Source organism: Protomyctophum bolini, assembly GCF_963924005.1.
Source record: "Protomyctophum bolini genome assembly, chromosome: 2".
In the NCBI taxonomy this organism is placed as follows: domain Eukaryota; kingdom Metazoa; phylum Chordata; class Actinopteri; order Myctophiformes; family Myctophidae; genus Protomyctophum; species Protomyctophum bolini.
Window position 1 is genome coordinate 10,072,423 of NC_137863.1, and position 23,410 is coordinate 10,095,832.

At 43.8% G+C, this 23,410-nt stretch overlaps 2 protein-coding genes across 4 annotated transcripts; one reads left to right on the forward strand and one right to left on the reverse strand.

Moving 5' to 3' along the window:
* Positions 1 to 312: 312 nt before the first annotated feature.
* fam83d (family with sequence similarity 83 member D) lies at positions 313 to 7,290 on the reverse strand. The gene is made up of 5 exons (XM_080786981.1): positions 7,263 to 7,290; positions 4,897 to 5,394; positions 3,407 to 3,574; positions 3,124 to 3,248; positions 313 to 1,721 (listed from the first exon to the last, which is right to left on the reverse strand). Exons 1-5 carry the CDS (start codon positions 7,287 to 7,289, stop codon positions 812 to 814), a joined length of 1,728 nt encoding a protein of 575 aa, XP_080643107.1. The 5' UTR covers position 7,290; the 3' UTR covers positions 313 to 811.
* Positions 5,237 to 22,836, forward strand: zhx3a (zinc fingers and homeoboxes 3a). 3 transcript variants are annotated; one of them, XM_080786956.1, is made up of 4 exons: positions 7,429 to 7,667; positions 15,676 to 15,796; positions 17,645 to 20,493; positions 21,360 to 22,836. In XM_080786956.1, the coding sequence occupies exons 3-4, from the start codon at positions 17,846 to 17,848 to the stop codon at positions 21,391 to 21,393; spliced, it is 2,682 nt and encodes an 893-aa protein (XP_080643082.1). In that variant the 5' UTR covers positions 7,429 to 7,667; positions 15,676 to 15,796; positions 17,645 to 17,845; the 3' UTR covers positions 21,394 to 22,836. The 3 variants fall into 3 exon arrangements, with proteins under 3 accessions (XP_080643083.1, XP_080643082.1, XP_080643081.1); XM_080786957.1 differs by lacking the exons at positions 7,429 to 7,667; positions 15,676 to 15,796 and adding an exon at positions 5,237 to 5,348; XM_080786955.1 differs by lacking the exon at positions 15,676 to 15,796.
* The last annotated feature ends 574 nt before the right edge of the window (positions 22,837 to 23,410 follow it).

Below are 23,410 nucleotides of genomic sequence, written 5' to 3' on the forward strand. Positions count from 1 at the left end.
GTTACATAAACGTTTTAGTAGATAATCTTCACATTAACATGATGGGGCACAAAATGTGTGCTATTATGATCCACAGCTGAACAGGACAACAGCTGCTTATTTATAAATAAATAAAAGTAAAGTACATTTGCCAATATATTGGGAAATTAGTAAACACAAAATACTGATATAGTTTTAATAAATAAAAAACTATTCACAACTTATATTGCAGTCTCAAATCCCAAGGCACATCTGAACTTGTCTGATGGTTCACCAAAGAAATGTACAAATGGGACAATACAACTTTTTGTTGAGAAAATACAACTTTAATTTTAACTCAAGTCTTCCTTGACCTGGACAGAATAACATTCTCTAGACATTCTCTATCAGTTGTCAATTACATTTCTCTTACAGTCAAGGCACAAAGTATAAAGAGAAGTAGTTATTGAAGGAAAAGGCACAGTAGTGTTGAAATGATATTGCCCCAAACCCATTCTTAAAGCATACACTTACAAAATATTCTAACAACCCCTCTCCTAATTCCTAACCTAAATCCCTAATTCCCGGCAGTACTGCTCGATACTTCTGTTCTGTTCGCTCCACAAAAATCTTGCTTGCTTTCACAATTTATTATTTCTTTCAGTTATAAAGATTTTTTTTTTTGTGGAGCAACACTTTGTCGCTGAAGCCAACATCAGGCACGAGAGTCCTATTACTGTACACATCTGATTCTTGGCAATGTGCCCACACCCACATTGTCCACAAGCAGGGCCGGATTCCACCCCTGTACACTTCAATTCAAAGGGCTTTATTGGCATGAGAAAACATACGTTTACATACACTCTGTCTGTGTCTTGTGTTGCATGTGCACGCTTGGTCCTGTAGTCAAGTTGGTGACATCCGCCAGCTCCTGCCTGTGGGACAACATGCTCTTCATGTGCTCCAGCTTTGTGCGGATGGTACAGTAGCGCTGCTGGCGCTCTTTGGACAGCTTGTGGAAGCTGTCCCTCAGGTCACGGTCTGCGGCTACTGAACCCTGATGGATGGGAGGGCGGCCGTCCGGTCCATGGTGGGTGGTGTGCCATCTTGGAGATGCAGAGCTTGAATTGGATGAGGGGGAAGTAACAGAACACTGGGTGGTGCTCGGTGGGTTACTGCTGCTAGTGGTAGATGTTATAGGGTTTGATTGCTGTTGGCCTGTGTGCTGGGGCAAACACTGTTTGTTGCTCTGGGTGACACTGTCTGCTATGGAGCTGCCAGTCTGAGTGGAGACCTGACAGGACACAGTGGTGGGATTTACTAGCTCCATGACTGCTGAGGTATGGGTAGCTAAGCACTGGGGGGCGCTGTCAGCCAGGATCTCCTCTTGTTGCTGCTGCTCAACAGATTCCTCACCTATGGTGGAGGAGTTAGATGCTGGGCCGCTTTTATGACCCATCTTCCCATTTAGGGGTTCACAGGGGGGCTGTAACTCAGGGACCTGGGCCCGAGACTTGTGGTTCGGTGTGCTGGTCAGACATACTGGCTCCACTGTCCTCTCCTTACGAGGGGAGGCAAGGACTGAGTGTTTGATGAGCAGGTGGTCATAGATACCACTGTTGCGAGCACTGGAGGGGAACCGAGGACCAATAGGCAGGGACTGGGCATAAAGAATGCGAAACTCCTCATCAAAGTTCTCTGTGATCTGTCCAGACAGCTCAATGAGGTTGCTGCTGTTCAGTTTACCATCAGTCCAGTTGAACCTGCAGACAATAATGGAATTTAGAAACATAACTGAACAAATGCTGTGGTGTGGGTGGTGGGTGATTTCAGCAGGCACACCTGACCTGTTTAAAACAAATTATGTATATGTCAATCATGTCATGCATGTGCAAATGCAGGGGAGTGGCTATCGTATGCAGTGGCTAAATCCATGACAGAGTTCACCTAAATTGAACTAAATATGGAGGAGTTGCAAATTTGCTTCACCGCCGGTCATGGAAGCTCCACCCCTTCACTTGCATAGAAGTGAACGGGAGGCGAATATTTAATTTGTGCATGTGAAGATGGGAGCTTGAATGATGAAGAATTTCACCGAATTACACCTGTAAATTTGTGATGTGACAAAGATGAAGTTGAGTTGGTGTGTAAGTTGACTACAAACCTGTTAACACACTGTAGAAAGAGCCTCTGTCATGACAGCATGTTTCATCTGCTCTGACTTGTATCATCTTGCCCCTCTGTTAAATAATAATAATCTGGGACCACAACTATTCAGCTAAAATAATGAAACAATCGGGACTTTCCTTGAACAGCTGGGGGCGTATAGCCAGCTTGTTGTTTGTAACCAGGCTGATAACCAGACTATTGGGGCTTGTAGGCACTCATACTCATGGCCTGTTGGGGTTCGTAGTCGCCAGCCCCACCAGCCCCAGCTGTTCAAAGAAAGTCCCCATCGATACGTTGCTTGATGGGGCACAGTCCCAGGTTATTTAAGAGAGATGCAAGATGCTACAAGCCAGAGCATACTCATACTCTATATTCTTCTGAATTATAGAAGCTCCAATGTGTGTGGACTGTGGGGATGGTTGATTTGTATTTTTGTGCATCAGAGTCTAATTAGTTTGACTGAGCAGTGTGACTGCTTAAATAAGCCACCACTGTGGGGATTTCAATGCAAATAAAAAATACATGAACCGGGGACTGACGCCCTCTTCCGACAGTGACGTCAGGACTTCGGTGCTCTATACCACAAACTGCTGATAACAGTTGAACGGGGTGGCTAATAAAGTATTCAATCAATCAAAGCTTCGCTTATTTCCATCGCTCAAAGAATTTTATTTGTTGTATATATCCTCTCTTCATAATGTAAATAATATCCCAAGCGGCACACTTTACTACTTATTTCGATGGAAATAAGTGAATTAGCACAACACCCCATAGCCCCATTCAATCCAATGCAATTAATTGAGGGCTTATGGTAGGGGAAATAGCCAATAAGGAGTTTTTGCACACAAAAAACACCTGGACATCTTTGGTGGGGACGTAACAACTACAAAGAAAGGTAAGAAAGGTAAAAAAAAAAAAAAGCCTTCTAGCATGGAATTCTCCTTTAATCTAACGATTATTTGACTTAAGTGGAGCTGTTAAGTGCATGGTTCTTACCTGTAGGAGCCTGTAGCCACTCTGTTTCCATCAATCAGCATGAATCGCTCATGAACTTTACCCATAATCCTTGCCCCTGATCTTGTGAAATATGTTGCACCGGTTATGGTTCGCACTCGCATTTGCTAAGGATTAAACAAAGAAATATACAGGCTCTTTCAAAACAACATTCAAGGGAGATACATGTTACATCAAATGTTAAAAACACAACCTTTTACAGTTCAGTTTGAAAGTAAACATCAAAACCACACCCAGTAGGCCTATTACTAAATCAACCACAAACCTGAAGGTCATCCAACCTCAAACCAAGGTTGCTGCACATCTTGAGGAAAGAGGGTGCATATGACTGATCAAGGAGGATGTAGACAGGGACCTTTCGGAGTGTGCATGCTTCCTTAAGATCCTTAAAGATATCCAGGTCTGTCAGAGAGTCTGTAACTATGGCAATAACCTGCAATGAAAACAATGTTCTAGTAAGTAATATAATTTATTTTGGGCTGCAGCTTTGCTATCCCAGATGCAGCGTGTGATTGTGTTTTCATTATGATCAAATCCAAGGCTTTCTCAAACATAGAGGCAGCGTCTCTCTGTTGGACACACTGTGATGTGCAAAGCTTCTCTTTGACTGTGGCTTGTTACCATGACAATCAGTTGTCAGCAAACAAATGAGATCCCGACAGGAGACAAGTGGACGTGGTAGGGATCATTGCATTTTTCGGTTTTGTCACAAGTACATTTGGAATTTCACATTGTGTTGTAAACGTGCAGTGTGCAACGCAATGAAGACATTTCTCAGTTGTTTCAGACTAGTGCTGTCATTGAGACTTAGTAAGGACTAGCTCTGGTCCATATAGCTCTAGCTAAGTAAGGACGTTGTACAGGTCAGTACTCAGTACTGACCAGTCAGTACTCAGTACTCACTACATATCAACACCAGGCACCCAGCATTCAAAACACAAGGTAACTAAGTGTGCAAATGTGCAAAGTTAACAATAGGCCTATACATTTTCTGCACATGACATTCACAGTGCAGTGTGCCATAAAAGGTGGTAGTTAATTTACTGTACGATCTGCGCTAGTACATTTCAAAAGGACAAATGTACAATATTCATTTTAATGTGGTTAGGATTTCTTCTTCCCAGACATCCCATTTTCATATTACAATACACCCTCCATTGTGTAAGTAATATGTAATTTGATACTGATATAGCCTCTGGTTACAAACCCATCCTCGCCAACATTTGCAAAGCATGTTCAGGCACACCAGAATATATTCAAATAATATCTCAACTATGTGGAATTCTTCACATTTAAACCTGACATTTAAACTTACAGATCCCAACAGGTCCACCATACAATATGGATATTTGACGATGGCCCTAAAGTTAACCCCCAAAATCGGAGGCTGGTTGGAAGAGAAGTCAGATACATTAGCCCTTAAGATTTAGACTTAGTGTTTTGTTTTGTTTTTCAACAAAACTAGTCTAAATCTTGGGCTAATGCACATATGAACTACATATGAACCAGCTCAGCTGCTTAGAGATAAAAATGTATTTTTAGATGTTATAGGTCTACTCACTGTCACTCTATACTGTAATTCACCGAAATTAGTAGGCTTAGTAGGCTACATTGATACATAAACAGGCCCATTGCCTGCCATAGATATTTAGCTGGACGGTCCAGCTATGGCAGGCAATGGGCCTGGACTGGATATGAACTGGTTAAAAACAATAAGTCATAAACCTTTCTAAAGAGATTGTTTTGTGTCTCTACCTCTTTAGCACTTTTAATCATTCGTCTCGCAGCTTCCTTGCAACTATAAATGCATTCGCCATAACTGGGTTGGAAGTGTGCAACAGCGCGAGTGACCCCTCGGTAGGAGCCCGTAGTGAAGGCAGGCCAACCGATCTCCAACAGCGGAGGCTCCGCGTCCGAGAGCTCGGGGAAATATGTGACGGAGGAGCAGTCCATCGAAGCGCTCACTGACTGCTCCATGGGGTCGTCTCCGTGGACTGTCACTGAAAACCGCGGCTTCACCGCCGAGTGGATGATCCTCTGCATTTCATCGTCGGACAGAAAGTTCGGGATTTTTTCTTTCCGGAGAAAATCCAAAAAGTTGCCGATCCCCCCAGAAACGAGCTCTTCCAACGCCAGCCGGTGTCTTTCATTGTACAACTCCTGAAGATTCAGATCGTTCGCCGGCTTCTTTGGACCCCACCTCGCCGGTGAGTCGTCTAAACATTGCGATAGCGCCATGATGATGAGTCTTGTCTTTTTTGAATAAAAACGTGCAGAACAGGTAACAGACTGGGAGAGAATTTGTATTTCGCTTCCGCGTCGACGTCGGTAAGTCGCCCCTCGCATTGGCTGTCTAACCTGAATGTAAAGCTGTGAAGCCTCCGGAAAGCGCCGATCTACAAGTCCACGACGCGCTGCGTCCGGCACGCTTCGTAGACTTGTAGAACGGCGATTTTCGGAGCGCAGCACCGTCGTACGATTGATTATAAACTCGGTGGAGGCTGTCACTCTGAGGCAAACCGACGCCCATTGGTCCATTTGGAGGCAAACAAATCGAATGGTACATCCCTCTCTACCCGCCCAAGGTCTGGCTAGTACACTGTAGTTACACTGTACAGACAGGGATTGTTTTTGAATCCCATACAAACAGGAAAAGAGAGAGAGAGAGAAGAGAGAGAGACGAGAGAGAGAGAGAGAGAGAGAGAGAGAGAGAGAGAGAGAGAGAGAGAGAGAGAGAAAACAGACATGCTTGAGGAATTTCAGTTATGAATCTGATGTATAGGTTTTTAATTCGAGCTTTCTAGAAACGCAGCAGCTTTGTGTGTGTGTGTGTGTGTGTGTGTGTGTGTGTGTGTGTGTGTGTGTGTGTGTAATAAATGGTTGATTTATGTTTTTTGCAATTAGATCAAGATTCAGGCTGCATGGGGTTATTAGATAGGCTATTATGAAGGGATAGACTAGTTTGCCCCATGGAGACTTGAGTTGAATTCATGGACTTTTTAGTTTTTGTCAAGCCAATCATTTGATGACCAGCAGTAGTTCCCTAACACAAAGGAGACTCTCTGTCTCCAAGAGGTATAATAATAGGTTATATGGAGGTTATACCGGCGTAGACAGACAGACAGACAGACAGACAACAATATAGGCCTACATAAAATGAAAATTTAAGGGTATTCAATGCTTACTATAGTAGGCCCTATAATGTAAAATCTAAAACTACTCCTATAGTTAAAAGAATACCGTAGTCACTAAAATAATACAATAGGCCTACTAAAATCACCACTAATAAAATGTGTCGGTTCATAATGAAACAGAAATGAGGGCTTTAAGGGTTGAGGTTGCCTATATGCCTAAAGAATTGCACCAAAAATAGAAAAAAATTCTGATTTATGTCCTCATAATTAATAACGTGTCTGTTTAATGTTAATAAGTAGCCTATATCTGCCTTTATTGATAATTTCAAGTGAAGATTGACAGGAAGGTGGGAGAGAGGGGGAGAGACATGCAGCAATTAAGGATCGTCAAGACGTCAACTCATGAGCGGGACTCGAACACGCGACGCGCTGCTAGGGCGCTACCAGGCCAGAGCCCATAAGGTGCCTATACCACCAGGCCACCGGGCGCCCTAGCCATAGAGTATTGGGAAGGCCCTAGCCTTGGTCCAGTGCGTCAGCGAGTCTCACTGAGAGACAGTGAGGGTCAAAGTCAAGACTCACTGACGCTCTGGACCAGGGCTACGGGCGCCCATATTATCCTACTTTATTATGCTATAGGCCTAGTTCTAGTTGATTCCTAGTAGCCTATAGGCGTTAAGGCCTATCGGATGTTGAGTTAGTGAGACGTGATAATTGATATGTAGGACTACTTGGAAAAAGCTGTTGTCATAAGATTATTATTATTTACAGAGCCCTGAAATTCCATGACCCGATTAAGAAGATTTTAGGTCAAAGCTTGTGAAACGCAGCTACAATCACTGAGCCCATGCAGATGCCCAAAATGCACACTCAAATATTGAGTTGATATACCCATAGAGAGAGTTATGATTTATTTACCCTCTTGACTCTTATTACACATTGTTGCTGCCTGTATGTCCTTCTCTGACTGAACACTGCCTTACTTACCCTTAACGTCGTCGTGTCTGTGCCCATGCTCAATATATGTAGCGTCCCCCCGCCTCCCCTCCCATCCCCTCCCCGCCCTCTCCAAAATTTAGATGAAAGAGCTTTTGGATTTTGGGTGACGCTTTGAATCACGTGTTCATAGGAAATACACTCGCTATAATTTTGGCTGCCTCGTCCTGCACCGCCGACCATAGTTGTTAGCTGTGTGTCCATACAGTGCAGGAGGCAGTGGCAGAGGTAATGTACCTTACTGTGGTCACTTACGGGTTCACGCCAGTTCACCGGGTTCACTTGAGGAGAGGTCCCACCCCCTCCCCTTCTCAAAGCGCAACGAACGGAGCTAATCTAAAATTATTCATTTATATATTAATACCGGGATTCCATTTTCCCCGACTAACTATTAAGGTAAGGATGCATCTTGTCAAACCGAATCGTTTTTATTATTGGCGAGGCATGATCCCAAGTTGTTTACTGAAATTACAGATCGCTATTGCATTTTATCTTATGCTGTAGTCTAGGCAGTTATATGAAGTCGCCAATGTATAAAATGGCGACAGTAGGTGGGGGTGGAGGGGGTGCCGAGTTAGTATTTTTTGGGGGGGAATATTCATTAGGTTATATCCCTCTGAGAGTTGCAGATCGCTATTGGCAAGTAAGCTGAGAGGCTGTGTTTGCCCACAGCATTGTGAAGGGAACGGGTTAACTTGTCAGTTTGTTACAGTTTCAAGAATGTAATTCTTCCTCCGTCTTGCGCTCTCGCACGCTATACAATGTGACGTCTTTGGATATTTTATTGCACAACGCAGTATATTTCTCCCGTAGTGAAATAGACTATTTGCAGTTGTTAAAAATGTACTTTTTGAAACAGTCCAACACCATAATTATGACTAAGTTATAGTCCATTCCCATAGATTTTTGAAACACATGCGAACTATCAGTTTATATACAGTATGTATTTTCAACTCCAACAAATCCCTTCCTCCGATCAGGATAAAAGGTAGGCCTTATGTCTATGTAGGCTACAGAACTCTTCTTTCATTTCCTCGTCTTCCTCTCTCACCAACATGTGCAGCTGCTCAAGCCAGACAGACAATACAATATATTGTCCTTACATTTGATCATTACTGTGCAAACTAATACACTCATAACTATAGGTTATCTAATAGCGGAGCCGGCGTATTTACAGTATAATAACCTAGACTAAATACACGAATAGCTCATGTGTATTAATGTTGAGTAAACTGTGACTGCCATGTGTCTCTCTGTCCGTTAGGGGAGGGACCTCTTTGCTGACTAATGTTGCTTAGAGTGTCTCAAATTGCTCTCAAAGCAAGCACATTTTCACATGACATTTAAGCATATATACACTAGTTTCATATAATTTAGATTTAGATTATACATAGCCTACTATAAATTGTTCAGACTTGTTCAGTCATGACGATACAAAAATGGGTGCTGAAATTATCCTGTTCAGTTGCAACTAAAAGCAATGACATACACTCGAACCCTTGACATTGAATATCCAATCACTCATATTCTTAATTGGCAGGCCATTACAGTAAAATAACAAAGGTATATGAGCTCTTATCGTCCAGATCTGGTGGACTCAGTCCAGCTTGGCTCAGTAATGTTGGTCCGTAGAAAGATTTCACTCCAGCAGGAGGGTTACCATGGGGGAATGTCAATTCCCTTTGTGGATCCCTGGGAACGCTCTTCCATCTCCCTTCTCGGAACTGGTCTAATGAGGCCAGGCATATTGCCTTTCATCCTTTACTCCCTGCAATTAGGGACAGCTCACAGTTTTCGTTATGGCCATAACAGAGTGTGTTTGTACACACAGACACAACGTAATGGACTGCATGCGCCCACTCCCCTTCCACAAAAAAAGGAGGAAAAAAACCTTCCAAGCCACTCCTTATGTTTTACTGTAAGACTATACAGGACTTTTAGGATTTTAGATTTAGATTTCTGCCAGTAGCAGTGAAATAATAGGTTCTTATGTGCGGCCTACAGTTTACTGTGAATTGTATGCCAGAGCAGAGTACAGAGGAAGGTCATATGGTCATGATTTGCAGTTTTAGCTGACATCAAGTGTATAGCATTCCTTCAGTTCGGAGAGGAAAATCAACTATCTAATGCCAACCAGATCTATTTCCAAGCCGTTTCTGTACAAACAAGCGTTCATGATAATGGCATACCAAGTGGTCCTTACAGAACTCTCTCCAAAGCACAGCAGTGCGTACTGTTTTTTCCTCTCCGTTTGAAAGGATGCCTTTCTATACAGGTTCAGTTTTTATTCAAGGCTTTCATCCTTTCCTATTGCTTTTGTCACAGGACCACTGTTCTGGTATCGCAGCCCAAAAGCTGCACTCAAAAGCGACTTACTTAGACAGTGTGCGTTTGCACTGTTCCAACCAAAAGAAACTTCTGCAAAAAAAAAAAAAGCCTAGAGGGGATAGCAATCCCTGACACTTTGTCCTATGCAAGAAAGGTTTGGTCAGCAGCAGCAGGAGTTTGCCAAGCTCTGGCAGTTGCAAGAGGCTGTGATGTCAGCCATTTTAGGATGGACAGTACAATATTTGCGGTATGCCGCCATCTTTCTTCCCTTTCTTTTTAAGTTGCCAAATCAATGCCTGTAGTGCTGGCTACAGAACTGAAGGAGTTATTCATCAAAAGTGATGAAAAAGGATGCATGACTCACAATTTTCTCCCCCCTCCCCATCGCACAACATGGTTTGTTTGTCATTCATGTGGGCCACAGATAGAGGGTTTTAGAGAACAATGTAAGATTTCAGCAGTGAGCGTCCTCTATATTCTATAACACGAAACAGTTCAGTTCAGGCAAAGATGCGCCCAACAGGAAGAGTAGCAGTAGTTATACTGCACTCAGTCCTCAGGCCTGCACTTTGCTGCTTTAACAAGATAATAACATTGACAGAAGGTCGCCTGCAATGTATATTGCACTCGTGTTTTCTTTCATGTAGAGCTATGTCATGAAGACAACAGACGAGTACAGTGCAGGTATTGTTGTATGGCTGCGGACAAAAAGGGAGAAAATAAACTACGTCTTCACTACTGACCACTGCAACTTATCTGAAACACACTGAATGGACCTTTCAAATATGGCTGGCAGGTCATGTGGATCTAGTTTGTCTTGTACCGGACGTATAGTCTAAGGAATTCTCTCTCTCTCTCTCTCTCTCTCTCTCCCTTTCTCTCTCTCTCTGTGTGTGTGTGTGTGTGTGTGTGTGTGTGTGTGTGTGTGTCTTGAGGTCGGTGGGCGTGGGCGAGTGACTCCAGTGTGCGGTGTGGTGGGCAACGGGAAGAGAGGGGTTGCCATGGCGATGTTAACACATGAGTGGCATCACTGACTGGTCTCCCAGCGGATGGGGCTGCAGTCTGGGAGGAAAAGGGGGGGGGGGGGGGGGGGGGGGGGGGGGGTGTGTGTGTGTGTGTGTGTAGGAGATCGTTGTCTAACAACACCTGCGTCTCAACAGACGTTCAGACACCAACACACCCACATGGGTATCCAGCACAGGGCCAGACAGAGCCAACACACCAAGGCTATGTCTTTGGAAGGAAGCCGGGACACATGGGAGTGTGTGTATGTGTGTGTGTGTGTGTGTGTGTGTGTGTGTGTGTGTGTGTGTGTGTGTGTGTGTGAAGGGGGGGGGGGGGGGGGGGGCAGATGCGTAGACATGGTGGATATGCTGGACTAATGCATATTAGCATTAGCATTACCATATTAGCAGTGGTAATGACCCTGATGACTCTTGAATTATTTCTCAGCACACGTAAGTGTGGAGCTCGCCACTTGTGCATGCTGGCAAGCGTGCCACGTGCACAGCGAAAGGAGTGCCCATGTCTGAGAAAACTCCATCCATACTGTCCATAGCACATTGCTCCACACAGATGGGCATGACTGACACGGACGTGCAGGAAACAGAATGATGGCAGATAGACAGTCTGTCGTCTGAAGGCTCCCGGCATGGATCATGTTTCTCTTAGAAATGAGGCGCCATTGTTCCCAATCTTTTTGCTGTGCAATGGAATAATTGCTCTCTGTCTCTGGCTTATATTTGGGTGTCCAGCTGATACACTCACATGACGTTAATCTATTTAATGGACATTTGGCAGAAAATGTTGTCCCTAAACTGATTTTTTTAAATCATTCTGCCCTCCCCCACTCCTCCCTGCCACGCCCAACTGCCACCACCACAGATGTGGTGATATGACAGGTGATATGAGCTGTTCTTTGATGGAAACAAGCTCTCAAGACAGCTGTGAATTGTTGTCAAGACAAATTGTAAGAAAATATTGGCATAAAGCAACACCATGTCAGCCGTTCTCTTCACTGTCTCTTGTGGCAACCACATCAGAGATGTTTTCTTAGTTTAAAAGAGAAATTTCACAGAATGGTGCAGGTGTTAATTTGTAGGGAGTTGCAAGGAGACTGTGTGTGTGTGTGTGTGTGTGTGTGTGTGTGTGTGTGTGTGTGTGTGTGTGTGTGTGTGTGTGTGTGTGCGCGCGTGCATGCATGCGTGTATTGCATGCGTGTATTGCATGCTACAATATCATGGGTGCATGTGTGATTTGGATGTGTCGGAGGAGGTGGAATATTGTACATGCTGTCAGTGTCATCATTCATTGTCTCACTTCCACTCTCAACTGTCTTTTTCTTCTCTCCTCCACCTTCCACAATCTCATTCATGTGACAAGTGGCACAACAAACACCAATCTCTGTTAATGTCAGCTGTAGGTGACCCAACAAACTGGGAGTGTCTGAATCAGTGCAGCTGTTTTGAATTAAATTTTGATGTCTAGCAATCACTTTGCAGCCTCTGTTCCCCTTTACGCTAGTAGCAAAGTACATTACATGCACTTTGCCTTTTGTGTAACAGCAATTTCTGAGGCAATTAAAATAATACATTTTGTGCATTTTGGGGGGTTAGAATATGGATTGGTTGAAACGTGAGCAGTACACCAAACTAACTTTAAACTATAGAACAAATATAAGATTTAAAGATGATATTGTTATACATCTGATTTAAGCACATTCTATTTTAAAAAGCAAGTCGTGAAAAAGCGGAATGGTTCACACATGAAGTCTGTTTGGTTTTGGTTCCATGCATGAGACCCCTTTTCCATGAGTGTGGGCATAGAGCAGTGATACTCAACCTCAGGCCTGCGGGCCACATCAGGCCCGCGGGACCATTATGACTGGCCCACCAATGAAAATCTAAAAAAAAGAAGAAAAAAAAATCTGGAAAATGAAATAAAAATAAATAAATCTGAATGAAGTTATCTTTAATTACATTATTATAAGTAATACTATTAGAGTTGTACTATTACTCGAACGAAAATAAAAGCTTGGGGGGGGGGGGGGGGGGGAAGATGCAATGCAAATGAAAGACATATACTGTGTATCCCTATTCCCTGACATAATTTTATAGCTAAACGGACAGAATTCTATTTTATTTGAATGATGAAACCCAGCTGCCATTAATAGTTGGAAATGGAAATTGCGGAAATTGCGGAAATTGTAATTGCGGAAATTGCGGAAATGGTGGAAATGGAAATTGGGGAAATTGCGGAAATGCGGAAATGGAAATTGCAGAAATTGCGGAAATGGTAATTGCGGAAATTGCTCTTCAGTTATAGCTATCTATTTTCAGGTAGATTGTTTTATTTTACTCAGTCAGCCATATCACTACTCATTTTTTTTCATGAAAAAGGTCATAGCTGGGTAATCTATTTTCAGGCAAATTGTGTTTATTGTATTTTATTTTACTCAGCCATAACAATTTATTTTCTGTTAACCAACTTGCTGGCTGGCAGGCAGGCAGACAGCTACTCATAGACAGGCAGACAGACAGACAGCTACTCATGGAGAATTGGACAGGCAGGCAGTCAGACAGCTACTCATAGACAGGCAGACAGACAGCTACTCATGGAGAATTGGACAGGCAGGCAGGCAGACAGCTACTCATGGACAATTGGACAGGCAGGAAGGCAGACAGCTACTCATAGACAGACAGACAGCTACTCATGGACAATTGGACAGGCAGGAAGGCAGACAGCTACTCATAGACAGACAGACAGACAGCTACTCATAGACAATTGGGCAGGCAGGCAGACAGCTACTCATAGACAGACAGACAGCTACTCATGGACAATTGGACAGGCAGGAAGGCAGACAGCTACTCATAGACAGGCAGACAGACAGCTACTCATGGACAATTAGGCAGGCAGGCAGACAGCTACTCATAGACAGGCAAACAGACAGCTACTCATGGACAATTAGGCAGGCAGGCAGACAGCTACTCAGACAGGCAGACAGACAGCTACTCATGGACAATTGGACAGGCAGGCAGACAGACAGCTACTCATAGACAGGCAGGCAGACAGCTACTCATAGACAGGCAGACAGTAAGACAGCTACTCATTGACAGACAGACAAATAACTACTCATGGACAGACAGACAGACAGGCAGGCAGGCAGGCAGGCAAAGAGCTACTCATGTTATGTTATTATGTTATTATAACAGCTACTCATGTTATGTGCAATAATTTGTGCAGTTATGGAAACAGCTCTTTGTGTTTATGCAAGAAAATGTAACACATTTATTTATTTACATATTGTGTGCATGCACATTGTACTTTGATACATTTTGCGAAAATAAAGCAATTGAAAGAGAGAAGTTATCAAGTATCATTAATGTCGTAATTTTATCTACTGGCCCCTGGCCCCTTGCCATTTTTGTAATGTGGCCCACAGGTAAATCTATTTGAGTTTCCCTGGCATAGAGGCAGCTTGACTGAGAGCGCTGTCACTCTCCCTCAGTTCAGATACAACTCCCCAGCTCTGTGCACTGTAGATGAAAAGAGCTAACTCCTCTCTGTGCCACATTGCCAGTGCCAGTGCAGGTACATACGACACACTGGGGACAGCGATCGTCTGAGCGTTGTCTCTACCTTGCTGCTGAAACACGAGGCCAGGCTTTTCAGAGAGCGCCATTCAATGGTGCTCCCTGTCTGGAAAGCCCTTGTCTTGTGTCTGATCGCAACGTCTCGCCCGCGAGATAAAGCAACCCATTCTTTTGATAGGTGACCTGATTCTTTATGTAACCTTTTCTCAACTTTTGGCTTGTCTTGCATTTTCTCATGCAGGAAGTTGAGTGTTTAGGGGAGAGGCTCTCTCTATCAGGCCAGTGTCTGGCCTGTCACATAGCAACATGCCCTCTGGGGCTTCCCTAGGCCGCAGCACCAGACACAGCAATTTGCCATGACCATTATTACTAGGGCTGCGAATCTTTAGGTGTCCCACGATTCGATTCGATTCCGATTCTTGGGGTGACGATTCGATTCAAAAACGATCTTTTCGATTTTTCCGATTCTCGATTCAAAAAAGATTTTTTTCGATTCTAAAGCAGTTTATTTTATTTTATTAAAAACAATTAAATAGAATTTTAGCATGATCTACTCCAGTCTTCTGGCATGAAAGCAGAGTACATTTAGTAAAAAGCTTGTATAATTGTAAAGGTTTTATCAACTGAATGATTTAAACACACAAAGGTTAAATCCAAGAGTAAGAACATGTCTCATGTATTTAGCTTGCACAAATTTGAACCACTACAAAAGTTACAAAATCTCTTCTCACTCAATACCAGAACAATACATTAGTATTAAAACAGGTGTAAAATAAATACAATTGGCAGGCTTAGCTTAGCTGGTAGTAAATGCACTATGCAGAAACCCAGGCCATAATGCATTGCATGCACAGGTACATTTGTAAAAAAAGGAAAAAAAAAAAAGAAAACGTTTTTTTTTTTTTTTTTTTTTTATCGATTTTTGGAAAATGAGAATCGATTCTGAATCGGACAGCATTAGAATCGCGATTCTAACTCGAATCGATTTTTTTTGACAGGCCTAATTATTACCATAAATTGACATTACAGCCCATCAGCTTCTATTTCCCAAATATGGTGACTTACTGTATGATGACATTGCATTAAACAAATGTCATATGGAAATGAATTGTGGATACTTTTTTTCAGCAACTTACAGTATATAACATAACCAGGTGTCTTATACAGATGTTTTGGATGTGCCTGAGTAGACCCATCTCTTGAGAACCGACTTCTAAATCCCTGGTTGCAGTGGAACAAACTCACTGAGCCCGTGTCCTCACCAGGGGTTAATCGTGTGTGCGCGCGTATGTGTATTGTGTGTGTGTGTGTGTGTGTGTGTGTGTGTGCCATCAGGGAGTATCATGACCTCGCCAGCGGCGAAACATACAGCACAAGCCTGCGTCTGGATGCAGCGAACCAGGATTACTGCATAAGATGCTGCTGACCTAGTTTCTTTTCCCTGTGTGTTTGTTTTGTTTTCCTCTGTTTTTTTTGGTCAGAAGGCGACCGTCAGAAATGAGAAAGAGGCATTTGGGAGGACGTCACAGGCTTGTCTGGGATCAGCGTGTACTTTTGGCCAGTCATTTGGGGAGTTCCGGAACAGGTTCATCTTTTATTTATGAGGTCAGCAGGCTGGCTGTGGTTAAATGTACACGTGGAGGCTTTTTCAGACTGCATGTGCCCAACGCTGCGTGCGTGACACAAAATGTGTCTGAAGTGTGTGACATTGTACTTTTTTTGTGCTATGGCCTAAAAAAAACCTGCAGTGTTGAGCCGTTAAAAGGTGCAGTAACGGCCATGCAAGGCACTAGAGGGGTAAGGTGTGTCATTTGTGCCATTGATATTCGTTCCCCAAGATGAGAGGCTTGGGAAGAAGGAGATGTATTCCAAATGATAGATTATGATAGAATGAGAGCAGTTTTCAGCTGCATGTCACACATCAACCAGTCTCCACTATGCTCAAGGAGGGAGAGGTGTGAAGAGAGAGTGTGTGTGTGTGTGTGTGTGTGTGTGTGTGTGTGCGACGTGCGTACATGAGAGAACAAGAGAGAGAGAGAGAGAGAGAAAGCACTGACTACATGCTTGTCGGCAGGTGGGTGTGTATGTCAAGGGTTCATTTGGAGGGCAAGGAGCAGAAAAGATATGACTTGTTTTACATTTTGTTTTACATTCTGTGTGTGTGTGTGTGTGTGTGTGTGTGTGTGTGTGTGTGTGTGTGTGCGCGTGTGCGTGCGTGCGTGCGCGTGCAAGCTTGTGTACTTTCTTGCACTGGGGGCCGGGGCGTGTTTTGCTTCATGAAGGAAAGAGAAGGGTTAAGACATATGAGATACAATCCATATCCATCTCTACACTAGAACTGTATTAGGAAATATGAGTTGTAACATAAAGACGTCTTATGGTTTTGGACAGACAATGATCTGTAAATGGTGTACACATGTGATGCCATACCCTACTTGTTGAGTGACAGGCCCATTTGCAGGCTTATAAAATGGCTCCAGATGTATTAGCAGTAACCTTGTCAGACATTATCAGAATGTTTCCTGTCATCACTGTTGTTGACAACATACTGATAGAACATCAGTCACTCGATTGGTCGTGACACTGTAATATGAAGGAGTGGCATGATATAGAAAAAATATTATAGAAATTATATAGAAATATAGAAAGTCACAAAACATTAGCTTGACATATTGACCTTTGTCAACTCAAGATATACTGTATATACCTCTAAAATGGCTTCTAAACCAGTGTATTTGGCCACGGACCCCCATCTGAAAATGTTTTGCCAGGGAGTGTGTGGACCCTAAGAATAGAAGATTTGTGTTAAAAAAATTATAAATACATTTTAAAACACTTAAAAGATTTTTCTAAAATAGCAGATGTACCACCTCGCAGTGCGGCACAAAGTGACGTGCTGTGAGCTTGTAGGCCTATATCTATTTTGGAGAACCACTGTTCAAAATCGCGAGATGAGTTTTCTGAAATGCTTATGTTGCTATAGAGCTAAAATTTAAAGTGGCACTGGCACAGTTGCTTTCACATCTTTAAATTGCTATCCTACACATCCAAGTTGGATACAAAACAAAAAACAAACAAACCCAGTGTTGATGTTTTTTATGACAAAGAACAAGCTCTGAATACCTTGTATCATTTGAACATTAGTGAGCACAAACCTGCATGGGTGTGCATATATTTGCATGTTTGTGGCATCTCAACACAACCTGACACAGCGTAGTTGGCAATGTGAGACACATATTTCTCTACCACTAGCTTACTAACGAAGTGAATCACACCCACTGAATATGCAAAAAGAGGATACTGGGAAACATTTAATCATTTTTGATGTAAATATTGGCATTAATTTTTCACTGTGTAATGTATGACTAGATGATTGATATAGCCGTGCAATTCACTAATATATTATATATTCATATTGTCTTAAACTTTCCTCTTTTATTCTTTTTGCCATAGGTTCCCAGTGAGCTGTTAAAATCCATGTGACAGCGCTCCTAAAGAGGCAGACAGCAGACATGAAGAAACACTGTGACGTCATAGCGGCTGGTCCATGACACTGAAGTTCATCCGGCCCTCTCAACAATCCACCTGCCCTCTGTTCTCATTAGACCAGACAACAACCAGTCAGTCATTCTCCTATCTACACCAGGCTCCACAATGGCTAGCAAGAGGAAATCCACCATACCATGCATGATACCGTCCAAATCCAAACATGTGCGTGAGGAGATCATACTGGGCTGCCTGCCAGAACTCCTGCCCACAATCCCTGAGGATAGCATACTGAGCATCTCTGGAGAGGAGTCCAGCCATTTCTCCCACAACTCCTCCAAACCTGAGGCTTGCAATGGAAGAGAGAGCGGAGGCACATACAGCTGCCCTACGTGCCGCTTTGAGTCCAGAGATCTAAACTACTTCCTGGATCACATGCACAACTGCCACGTAGACTTCAGGGCCCAGCCCACCTTCTACTGCCTGAACTGTAGGGTGTCAGTGATCCGTTTCGAGGCCCTCGCCCTGCATAATGCTAAAGCCCACCCTGGGATAATGGAGGGTTTGATCACTGCCTCCCTCTCTGTCAACAAGAGGGACGGTTTGACCACTGTGGAGCAGAGACTCTTCACAGACAGTAGAGAGGACTATAGAGAGTCTGGGCTCTCCCTCATCAAAGCGCCCATCGCCAAGATGATGAAAGCCAAGGCGGAGCATAAAAAAATTGTGGTCTCCCACACTGTGGAGGTACGGAAGATAGACACTGGAAAGGAGGTAAACCCCAGCATGCTGACAAATGTGCCTGAACTCCAAAACGGGGCGATCAGTCTTTCTGGAGCCCCAACTATGCCGAGGACCACTGTCAATCATTTGATTACGACGACGGTGTCCAATCAAGTCTTTCACCAGCACACTCCCTCGCTTTACTCCTCCCCCACCTCTGATTCCAATAAAGACCTTCCAAAGGTGATGATCCCTCTGAGCAGCATTCCCACCTATGATGCTGCCATGGACACCAGCAGCTTTCTCAAGACCTCCTTTGGCAAGTTCCCCTACCCGACCAAAGCCGAACTCTGCTATCTGACGGTTGTCTCCGAGTTCCCCGAAGAGCAGATCAAACTGTGGTTTACTGCCCAGAGGCTCAAGCAGGGCATAAGTTGGTCTCCCGAAGAGATCGAAGAGGCCAGGAGGAAGATGTTCAACACCGTCTTCCAGGGCGGTGCGCCCCCCAAAAACCCTGCTTCGCAGCAACATGTCAATCACATCATAAGTCACCACACAGTCACTGCTCAGCCTCCCCAAACAGGCCCAGTGGCTCCAAACTACCAGATGACCAAACTTCCCTATGGCACTTTTAAAGGTAGTCCTGTTGGGTTGATAGCCACTCAGCCTAGCATGTCAACCAACCCGCATGTTACCAGGGTGTCATATCCTGCCCCAGCTGTCCCCCAAAGGTTTCCATCAGTGGTCAGAACAGCGCAGGTACTGGCCAAGAATAGTCTGGAGACAGATAAGAGTAACGGATTGGGCCCAGTCAGTACCACCAGCAGCAGTAGAAGCAGTAGCAGCAGCAGCATTAGCAGCCATTCCAGTTGTAGTAACGGCGGCGATGCCATCACTAGGAAGCTAATGAACAACAGCAGCCCCACCAGCAGCATTAACAGTGTTGTCAGTTGCTCTGCTAACAACAATGAGGAGCACTGCCTCGCTGATTATACTGGCAAACCAAGTGTCAGAAGTAACAGTGTGCCGTCTGGATTGGAAGGTTTCACTTTCAACACTAACCAGAGCAAAGTGATAATGAACAACACCAGCAAATGCTACATCGCCTGCAATGATCATAACGGCGGCGGCCCACAGGACCACAACAAAAAGGCAGATGATGAATTCAACAGCTACGTCCATCCGCCCAACACCGACAGCAGTATTAGCAGTGACTGTTACAGTGCCACCTGTAACAGCGACCCTAGCCTGAACCATGCCAGCAAATCCCTGAATGAAATCACCAGCACCACTGTTATTACCAAAAGCAGCAGTGGCTTAACCATCACAGAAGAGGAGGGTAAATGCACCAAGGACTTCCCGATCAAAGGCATGTCGATTTTGCAGCAGCTCATTAAAGAGGACGACCACTTCGAGGCAGACACGACCGGGCCAGAGCTGAGGGTCGACCCTATTAAGATCAACCTGAAACGGTTGAAGATGAACGAGCCTGAGGCAAAATGTGTCTCAGAGACGGTACCAGAGTTCAAGCCTGAAATCTCAGAGGTGCTTGCTTCTCAGTCCGTCTTCTTGCCATCCTGGGGCAAAAAGTCCCCCGAGCAAGCGCACATACTCCGACACGTGTTCTCCAGCACCCACTGGCCTAGCAGCCAGCAGTACGAGGAGCTTAGCATTATGACAGGCCTGCCCAAGTCTGAGGTGGTGCGCTGGTTTAGCGATAGCCGATACATCCATAAGAACGGTCAGCTGAAAAGGCTAGAGAGCTACCAACGCCTGCCAGCGGATACAGAGGCATCCAGGGGCCATGGAGAAGTCTGCGCAGAGATGGAGAAAGACCCTCTGATGCCTCAAGAGAAGCAAGACGTGAACAAGCACCTTGATGGAGGAGCAGGATTGAACTTCGTATGGCAGGATACATACCCACCGCTGTTGGGTGCGATGGTGTCAGAGGAGGCCACAGAGCAAGGCAGAGCTGGGGAATCGGTGCAACCGGTCGTTCTGCGGGATCCCTGGTCTGAGAGAGTAGACGCCCACCAGGAGCCGGAGGCCAGTCAGTCATTCATTGATCAGCAGACAGACGCCAACCAGGCCAGGTAAGTCTTCATCTTTTTATGACGATACTACACTGCAAGAAAACGACATAATACTTCCTCTTAATATTTGTCTATGCCAGGGGTGCCCACACTTTTTTGACTTAAAATGACCAGCTCAACAAGATCTACAGTACATTGTTGAAAATAGTTAAAATTCTTACCTGAGGGGGCTTTGGAATAGCAGCGCTGGCGTTACATATTTAAGACAAACACACTTGGAATAGGATATAGAGGGGGAAAATTGTAATTGGTAGATTTTTGTATGTAACTTAAACTTTGTAATGATATTGATGTTGACCTTATACTACTATAGAAGCTGTTAAGTGAGCCGACAGGCCCATCTTGATGTCAATCACTCAAGTCACCTTAATTCAACGATGTATTTATTTTTAGGGCCATGCCTTTGTGTTCTACTGGTATATCGCAATCTACCTTTTGGGCACCCGTGGTTTATGCTATTTGAATTCTGCATCAGTACATTTTATAAATGTATGTCTACAGGCCAGTCAAAGCCACCAAGGTCTGTCGCTTAGTTGTTGCCATGCAGTGAGTGATACATTTAAAAGACAGCAAAAAGATGCACTCTCATGTTGTTGAGTGTCTTATTCAGACAATCAAGGATCTGTTTTAAGAGGCTATTTTTAGGTAAGTAGGAGTCTGGGCCATTAAATTATAGATTGAGAGAGCGCGTGATAATATATGTGAATAAATCATGACGACGGATGAATCCGGGCTTCTTTTCACTCCCTTTCAAAATGTGGATCAGTGACATAAACTGTTTCTAATATAATTCGTCATATTCTAAGTACAGTACATGGCAGCCCTAACACGTGTCACTTCCATGTTTGTGTCTTCCCGGCCGCTAGGGACCGCCTGAGAATGGAGATGCTGGAGGTGTGACAGAAGATGCCCTTAATCTCACCCGGAGGGAAAAAAGGACGGTTAGGCTGGCTCACTCCCTGGCCATGGTCTGGAGTGTTCATTATGACAGCAGATGTGATTGTAGCTGGACCGCTGGACTCTGACTGTAACTGTGAATACCCCCACCCCTCCTCCTTCCTCTTCCATCTCCCATCACTTCCTGCCATCATCAAAAAGAAAGAACTTGTCACCTTTGAGTCCTGTGATGTTTTAAGCCCTTCATGCTTTCTTTGTGGTTGTGTGGGGAGGGTGCACAATGAGGTCAGTATGAGGGATCTGACAGAAAGAGAAAGAAATGGGAAAAGATGCACATTGACTGGAAAACTGACTTGAATGAAAAGGAGAAAGAAAAAAAGACATAGGAGAGGGAAGAAAGATATTGTTTTGGGGCTGAGGGAGAAATATATAATATGATTGAAACTGCACTAAACAGGAGGGTTTGTACTGACTGGACAAACATGAGATGTGTCAAGAAATGTTATTGTTGGCTTTGTGATATTTTTTACTTTTTTTTTAGCAACCAGTACTTCAGCACTGCCTTGAATTTTACTTTATTCCGTTATTTGGTTTTTCAATTCTATTTACTCTTCTATAGTCACTGTAAGTCCAGATGCAATCAAACATGTTTTATTTAGATCTGTTCTGTATAAATGTTGGTGATCACTTCGCAGTTCAGCTACACGCAAGACTATTTACATAAAATGCACTAATGAAGACAGCAATGCTAAACTCACACTGCCCCAGAATAAAGATATTGACAGATCTGTCAAGATCAGTACACTACACTGCCCTGCAAACCGAACAGAGAAGCCTGTCACGCTAACGTTGCCTTACTCAGCTCTGTCCATGTGTTGATATGACCTGTCTGCCCATCACTTTGCTTTACAGTTATTGTGCTGTCCAAACAATTACTTGCCAGTGCATTGATGGTCACTGTTGGTCTACATCTGTGAAAAATATAAAAAATCTTGTGCTGCTTTCTGTACACTTGGAAATGTTCAACTTTTACTGTAAATGTATCAAATCTTGTTACTGGCAAAAATGTTGCTAAAGGCAAAATTATGAATTTGATCCCTACACTGACAGAGTGAGATATTGTGCTAGCTAGAGAGCCAAATGAGGAGAGTCCTCTCGTCAGAACTTTGTGTTCATATAAACATAGTCACTACATGAATCCTATTGAGCTGCATCTTTGTCAAGCTGCTAATGGCTAAGAACGGTGCTATACCATCCAAAGGTTGATCTCCTACCAGCAGTGTATGCACTTGTCGAATGTTACAAATTTATTTTGGTTCGAGAAATGGAATCTGGACTTACGGTGTTATGATCACTTTTATGAAATAGTCTGATCATAAAGCACTGTTGTATCATCCTTTCTACACTTCTAAATCTTTACAAAATAAACAGAATACTCACCAGGCATTAATGTCTAGTTATTTTCCACAAGTGTGCAACACAATGTTTTTAGCACAGAATGTATATTCATTGCAATTATCAAAGCACCATGTAAGCTACACAGTTCCTGCTGACATTTCTATTTGACGAATGTGTGAAAACTAGAGTTCAACAGGCCTGGCCCAGCCCTACCTGGGCCCTCATCAAACCCTGTACACTCAAGACATTGCCCCCACTGCCACCCTTAGATCTCCATATATGGCACTGACATTCCATATGTTCATCTGACCTCATCAAACCAATTACGTCTCACCAGGTCCACTCCTGCGTCACAGGACCTGTGCGTTGCACCAGACACTTCAGTATGTGATGTCATGGACACTGGTCTCACTGCTGGGTTACTACAATGACCAGTCTGCTTTGCTGCACTCACCCCACCTTGTGAAGAGGGAGAAGGGCTGTCTTACTGAAACCATAGATATTAAAATATACATTAGCAATTCGTTGAATCGATGTCTCCCAACGGGAGGAAGTCAAGTGGCCCTTTAAGCTAAGACGCAGGATGCTGAAAAGTAATAAGTCATGCTATACTGTTGACTAA

Bases quoted from the DNA above. Each gene is read 5' to 3' on its own strand.
- fam83d (XM_080786981.1), bottom strand. From the start codon at position 7,289: ATGGGCACAGACACGACGACGTTAAGG. The intron at 5,395-7,262 runs GTAAGTAAGGCA...TATTCAAAAAAG, and splicing joins CAGACACGACGACGTTAAGG to ACAAGACTCATCATCATGGC. The intron at 3,575-4,896 runs GTAGAGACACAA...TTTTCATTGCAG, and splicing joins TGATTAAAAGTGCTAAAGAG to GTTATTGCCATAGTTACAGA.
- zhx3a (XM_080786957.1), top strand. From the start codon at position 17,846: ATGGCTAGCAAGAGGAAATCCACCATACCATGCATGATACCGTCCAAA. The intron at 20,494-21,359 runs GTAAGTCTTCAT...CCCGGCCGCTAG, and splicing joins ACAGACGCCAACCAGGCCAG to GGACCGCCTGAGAATGGAGA.